Source organism: Poecilia reticulata, linkage group LG9 (assembly GCF_000633615.1).
Source record: "Poecilia reticulata strain Guanapo linkage group LG9, Guppy_female_1.0+MT, whole genome shotgun sequence".
NCBI classification, from domain to species: Eukaryota; Metazoa; Chordata; class Actinopteri; order Cyprinodontiformes; family Poeciliidae; genus Poecilia; species Poecilia reticulata.
In genome coordinates, this window is record NC_024339.1 from 31272013 (window position 1) to 31278555 (window position 6543).

A 6543-nucleotide genomic window follows, 5' to 3' on the forward strand; every position below is an offset into this window, starting at 1 on the left:
TACAAACACCTTAATCAGAACAACAGAACTTCTTTCACTTGTTACAAAACAGAAAAAATAGCTTTCATGTGAAACTAAATTATAACTTGCCTTTAAGGTACCTTAGTTTAMTCTTAAAKTGTCAAAACACTTGTAATTCACTTAAATAGCTTRGTAACAATTACCGTGCATCAAACAAATCAATTTCTTAAACTTTAGCTTRGCTTATAGCACAGCAGRTTACCCCCTTAAGTACTTATAGAGTCCCTTTCAAAGTTAGCAAGGCTAATTCACCTCTTCACATTTAACTTATTTAAAAGTGTTACTTGGTGGCAGATTAACCACGCTGCACTCCTGGACTCTGGCTGCCTCTGGTTCGGGTAAACTGTGCATGCAGTCGGTCTTTTCTTCGATGCTAGAGAGCGACGTCGCCCCTTAACGAGCTGCTCGTTGACGGCTCCGCAGCTGCAACAGGCTCCGCTCTTCYCTCCACACTTGTCCAGCACGAAGCAGGCTGAGTTCTGACTGTTACTCCTCTCGAGTTAAATCAAAGCTTAACGCAGTTCTTGGTTTTCAACAGCCATTTATTGTGGACACGTCTTCCAAAGTCCCCAAAAAATGCCGTCAGAACTACAAAAAAGGTAACACAAACCTMAATCAGTTCACAATAAATGGCATATTTACATAAATAAAAGATACAAATAAACAAAACTGTACCTCATTAGCCGCATTGACTCCAGAGGAATAAAGCTTAACTTCTTACAGCTCCTTCAGCTTGAATGACCATGTGGCTCTAAGTGCGCCAGCCAAAGCTTCCCTGGTCCGCGGAACAAAACAAACGTTCCCCCTCCACATTTGAATGTACACTTAACATAAATTCAATAAAAATTACCTCACATTTAAACTTAATGTACTACATTAAATAAAATCTAACTACTGCTATCTTAAACTAAACAACAACAAACAATAAAGAAATAAACCAGATGCAGTTGTTTTGACAGCAGCTACATCAGTTGTTCTTTAAATTAAATTCAGGATTAAATAGTTTAACATTTTTATCTTCAGTTGTAAATGAAAGACAATCTTTGATTATCTGAAGCTGTAATGTTTATTTAAAAATACAAAATCTTAGTCATTTACAAATCTCTTTTTTTCTTTTTTTGTTGCAGATTTTGTCAGTTTTATTTTACTCTAAGCTTCAGGTGTCCTAGTGAATCCATTTGATCATAAATGTGATTTTTTCCTCCTGCTTGTTACAAGGAGTCAGTTAAATATGTGAGCAGTGAAAACAGTTAATTTATGCTTTTACACATTTAACATTTATTAACAGGAAAAAACTGAAAACTGACTTTTAATATCTACCAGAGGCTTTCATGTAAATTTTAAAAACACATCTAAGTTTTTTATTTAAATTTTCTTTTTGTTAAGTAGAAAGAAAAACTCAGTGGAAACTAAGAGGAGCTGCTTTGAAACGGCAGTAGAAAGAAATAATAATCTGGGTTAGTTTTGGTTTAGTATCGTTTCACTTTTAAATAAATCAAATTTGATCAACACATTTAATTTTTTTGTGTGGTTGTCTTTAGTTTTGTGGTACTTTTATTTTTATTGCAGTATTTCATGGTGACTTGTGATAAAATGCAACAATCAGCTGGAATCAAAGCTAAAGATCCAGATTAAAACTGATAAATTGTCTCATATTATTTAATTTCCCTTTGGGATCAATAAAGTACATTTAAAATTGAATTTAAATTGCATGCATTGACACAAAGCCGCAGCTAAACTGGAAGAACCAGAAGCTCAAACGTCTCAAACGAAGGAAACATCAGACGATATTAGACAAAATTATTTATTTGCTTTGTGAAGTTTTTCACCAAACTGAACAAACTTTACACATTTCTTCTTTTTAGTATCTCAGAGTAACAAAAAGCTGTTAGTATCCGTGTTTCAGAGCTCTCTGTTGTTTCGGGTCGGGACAGAGACGGTTCTGACGGGCCTGAAGCCGCTGTAGCGTCCGTCTGGACTCGGATATTCCTCCCTGATCCTCTGGACGCAGCAGCTGGGGATGACAGGGTGGGAGTCACCAGGAGGAACCCCAAACCTCCAGCTGATGAACTGCCTGTAGGCGCAGTGACGCAGGGCGGCGGGCTGCGCCCGGCCAGCAGGGGGAGACAGAGGGTCCTGGTACAGCAGGACGGCCTGCAGCAGCCAGCGGTCCAACACCAGCCGCCTGAACAGAGGAGACGAGGCGATGCAGGCGCCGTCGCTCCGCCTGCAGCACAGCTCCTCCTGGGGGAGAGCAGAGGAAGTGCAGCAGCCGCATTTACACCAGCCTGGCTGGCGCCGTTTGGGGTCAGAGGTCGGTTTCTGGTCCTGGGGAGGCTGAGCATCGTGGTCCACACCGACGTCCGGCTGCAGGAGACAGAGAGCGGCTCTCAGGTGTCCTGAGTCGTCCTGCAGAGGGGACAGAAAAGTCTGCAGCTTCAGGAATGAAACTCAGATTATGAATTATGAGACATTTAATGTCACAGGTTTGGGTTGAACCCGGTCGGCCCAGTAAGAGTCCAACTGGAAACGCTGTAATGAACAAGTCTGAGCATAAAACGTTTAGCAGAGCTGCACTGCTGAGTGGAAATGAGCCACAATGAAAAGTCTTTACTCTGCTCTGGTTCTGGTAAAAAAAACTAAATGTTTGATTCTGCAGCTAAAACCCGAGTCCAGAACCAGCTGTGCTTTACTGCTGCAATGACTCTGATGGAAAATCCTTAAATACACAATAAATACAAACATTTGATGTTTTTAACATAATCCTGGTTTAAATCTATTTTATCTTTCAGATCTTTGTCAAAGTTGTGTATCGTTTTCTAATCACCATCAAATTCAGCTGAAAATGATTGAAATTAAACGTATTAAAATGAATTACAGCGTGAAGAGTGGAAAACCTAAAACTGCAGCAGCTTCATGTTGAAGTGGTTCATGCAGGTCTGGACCGGTTCTGCTCTGGTTTCCTACAGAACCAGCTTTACCTTGCGTGGCAGAACCGACATGGGTTTTATGTTTTGGAGACTCTTCTTGCGCGACTTCCTGACCAGCCGCAGCTTCTCTTCATCGACGTACGACACGCAGAGGATGAGCTGCAACACAGGCAGAGGAGGGATGATGGACTTCAGGTACCGATCGCTTTGCTGAACAACACCGGGTCACATCCTGACCTGCTGCGTGTCCTGGACCGACTCCACTTTCCTCTCAGAGTAGTTCTGTCCGACGTCTGCAGAATAGCAGCTGGTTTCCAGCAGCCAGTCGATCAAAACCGTCGTCTGGGGGTTTAAAACAGACGGAGAAAATTAATGACTTTATTCCAGAACCACTGGACATCATCTCAAAACTGATGTCAGACACAAAATGTTGAGCCTGTAGTGACATCTAGTGGTAGGGAGGTTAATTCAAGCCGTTCTCCAGTCAGTGAACAGAAATGACAGCAGCTCCTCCTCGTCAGTCTGAAATGTTTTCATCGTCGGTAGATGTGTGACTGAGCTGCTCCTCACCAGAGCGTAGTACGACAGCGTTGACCCGATGTAGATGATGAGCTGAATGAAGCTGAACTTCCCCGCCTGAAACACAAACCAAACGCTTAGATTTTATCACCACAGCGTCAACCAAACATTCAGAAACATGGAGGTCTGGAGTTCCTCAGGGAGGACCAAAAATGTTACGTTGAACAACGAGGAGGAATCAGAGGCACCATCTAGAAATAAACATTAAGGATCCTTTAGTTCATTAGGAACTACAAAATAAAGGTCTGACAGCAGAAAGAGGAAAAAGTGGCCATCAAGAATGGATAACCCCGTCCACAGTACAGACCACCAGCAGTTAGAGAAACTTGAGGACATTAAGAAAGTTGGACTGAAGATGAGGGAGAGGAATCAGTTGTATCAGAGTCATAAAATTTAAGAATCTTTAATCTCCTCCTAAGGTTGGTTTGTTTAATTCTTCCCATTTTTTTGGCGTTGTTGGCAGGATTATGACTGCTGAAATGTTGCAGGATTCATACATCCAGACTGAGTACATTGGATTTCCTTATCAGTGGAACAAAATATGATTTAGTAAGAATCTTTAAGAGTGCAGACCAACAGTTTAACTAAACGGATCCATTCCAGGCTGTTCTGGCCTTTCATCCTGTCAATCCTTTAAACACAGCGTCTCCTTCTCCATCAGAGATCTCACCATCTTCCAAACCAAAGATCCAGAGCAGGAACTTTAAGTTAAAGGTCAAATAAAGACCAACCTGTCCGAACACCATGACGTCGAATCTGATCCCGAAGGCTTTGTAGAGAGTTCGCTCCTCCACGCCGTTCACCATGTTGTACTTCGCAAACCTGAGGAAACGAGAACAAGTTTTGTTTTTACATCAAATCTATTCGGCCAGATCCTCCAGGTGTTGATCATTCAGACTCTTTATTGTCCTGGTTTCCATGGCGACTCTGATGGACTGATGACCTTCACCTGAAGTTGAGTCCGGGGTAAAGCGTCTTGTTGCTCTCCCTCTCATCCAGCCGTCTGAAGGAGTATCTGGGCAGGCAGCGCTGCATCAACCGGTCCAGGTTGCAGTCCCATTTGATTTGGATGCCGATGACGCCCCCCTGTGGCCAACAGGGGAATAACGGTTAACCCCGAGGACTCCTACTCATTTCTAATTTAATATTTTTAATATTTGCTGTTGATTTTCAGGTTTTTCTGCATGAAGCAGAAATATTTTACCAGGCCCAGATCATCACACTGCCACCACCATGCTTTACTGTGTATATATTACTTTTTGGAGATTCTATCACTACTTTTACTTTGGGAGGTTAAAGAGGTTTGAGTCGATGTTGAAGCTTTTTTTCTAATTTTTAGAACAAAATTCTCAACTTCAAACATGAAAATGGCTTTTCTGACAAAAAATGACAAAAATAAAAACCTTTAGTGTCAAAGCAAAACCCAATTTTTACAAACTAACAATTAAACGAAACATGTATCACAAAATGAGTTAAACAATCACCTCCTGCAAGTCAGTTTTTAAAAGGTGTTCAATACTTATTTATATAAACAGGTGGGAGAAATGCTGCTTTTTCAATAAACTCATTTTAGTTCAGAGTGAAAATGATAAAACATCATCAGGAACCTTTAAACATTCGCCTCACAAACTGAAGATCGCTGCTTCCCGTTTTTATTTTTAGCATCAGTTTCATTTCTCTCAGTACAATCAAAGGTCCAAACAGGAAAATCTTTCTGCTCCCATCCTGCATTCAGCCAGTGGGATAAAAAAACTGTTTTCCAGAGCTGGAGGCTCCTGCAGAGCGCCTCTACCTCCACAGCCATGTCGGAGAACTTCTCCCCGGCCTCTCGCACCATGTCTCCCAGTCGGAAGATGGGGCAGAGCGAGTCGTTGCCTCTGTGGCAGCTCCTCAGGTAGGCGTCGTTCATCTGAGGGAGGATGTTCCGACTGCGACACAGATCCAGAGTCAGAGAGTCAGGAAACGCTGCAGGCGGCTGAATTTAACCACCATAAACTTCTTCACATCCATTCTTTATTCCTAGTAAATGGTCGACACATTTGTTGTGCATAATCTGAATTTAAAATCATTTTCCAAGGCTTGGAGAAACTCCTGCAGCGTCTGATGGATCTGAAGGTTGAAAAGTCTCAGAGTCTCACCGGATGAAGTTGAAGGCTGGAAATCTGATGTTGTTCTTGATGAGGACGGTGAAGTTTTCAGCTGCTGCCAGCAGAGCAGGTCTGAAAAGATAAATGTTTATAACCACATACAAAACTGTGTAAAAGTCCTCAATCATCTTAGTCAAACCCAGTTCCTCTTAGGATCAACAGTTCTTAAGAGTTTCTGAAGTTCTTTCAAAAATAAATTCACTTAATGGAAAAACACCAATTAAAAAAAAAACCCTTTTGTCGATAAAAAGTTTTGATGCTAAGATGAGGTGCATTTTTTGTGTGAAATTAGTTTATTTCACAAAACTGCAACAGAAATATATATTTTTTCATCACATGATCAACAACCGGATGTTACCACTGACAGAAACTATGAAGAAGAAGATGACAGGAAGTAGTTGGAGAATGACGGCGTGATATGATTTCTATAACTTATATGAACAAAATTATTCACTTGCATTTCTTAATAGAAACAGTGCAATTGTGAAATTACTGCAATTCTGTGTAACAGAAAAGCAGATTGTGCAACTGAAAGGACATTCTCAATAGAAGATATAAATACAAGAGTAAACTCAGAAGAATACTAAAGAAAACTATCAAAAACATAAATAGAGACTCAGTGACCTTGGAGGGTTTGTCTGGGTTTCAATCGGACACCAAGCAGAAACTTCACAGGTTTTCTTCATCACATCAAACTTGATGCAGGATCCGGTCTGAATCCCTGCAGGAGGAAAACGGTCCTGAGTTTATTACAGAAGAAACAAACCGCAGAGCTGCAGCAGAAACAAACCGCAGAGCTGCAGCAGAAACAAACCGCAAAGCTGCAGCAGAAACAAACCACAGAGCTGCAGCAGAAACAAACCGCA

The 6543-nt window shown here is 41.3% G+C and overlaps 1 protein-coding gene across 1 annotated transcript in view; it reads right to left on the reverse strand.

The window, feature by feature from the left end:
• Nucleotides 1–1801: 1801 nt before the first annotated feature.
• Nucleotides 1802–6543, reverse strand: part of p2rx7 (purinergic receptor P2X, ligand-gated ion channel, 7) — a 7773-nt gene continuing 3031 nt past the window's right edge. The window contains exons 5-13 of the mRNA XM_008419323.2: nucleotides 6302–6398; nucleotides 5669–5749; nucleotides 5323–5458; nucleotides 4480–4616; nucleotides 4262–4352; nucleotides 3522–3587; nucleotides 3189–3293; nucleotides 3003–3110; nucleotides 1802–2430 (exon numbers count right to left, since the gene is read on the reverse strand). Coding sequence (XP_008417545.1) covers nucleotides 1924–2430; nucleotides 3003–3110; nucleotides 3189–3293; nucleotides 3522–3587; nucleotides 4262–4352; nucleotides 4480–4616; nucleotides 5323–5458; nucleotides 5669–5749; nucleotides 6302–6398 — 1328 coding nt within the window. The 3' untranslated portion in view covers nucleotides 1802–1923. The remainder of the gene's footprint in view (nucleotides 2431–3002; nucleotides 3111–3188; nucleotides 3294–3521; nucleotides 3588–4261; nucleotides 4353–4479; nucleotides 4617–5322; nucleotides 5459–5668; nucleotides 5750–6301; nucleotides 6399–6543) is intronic.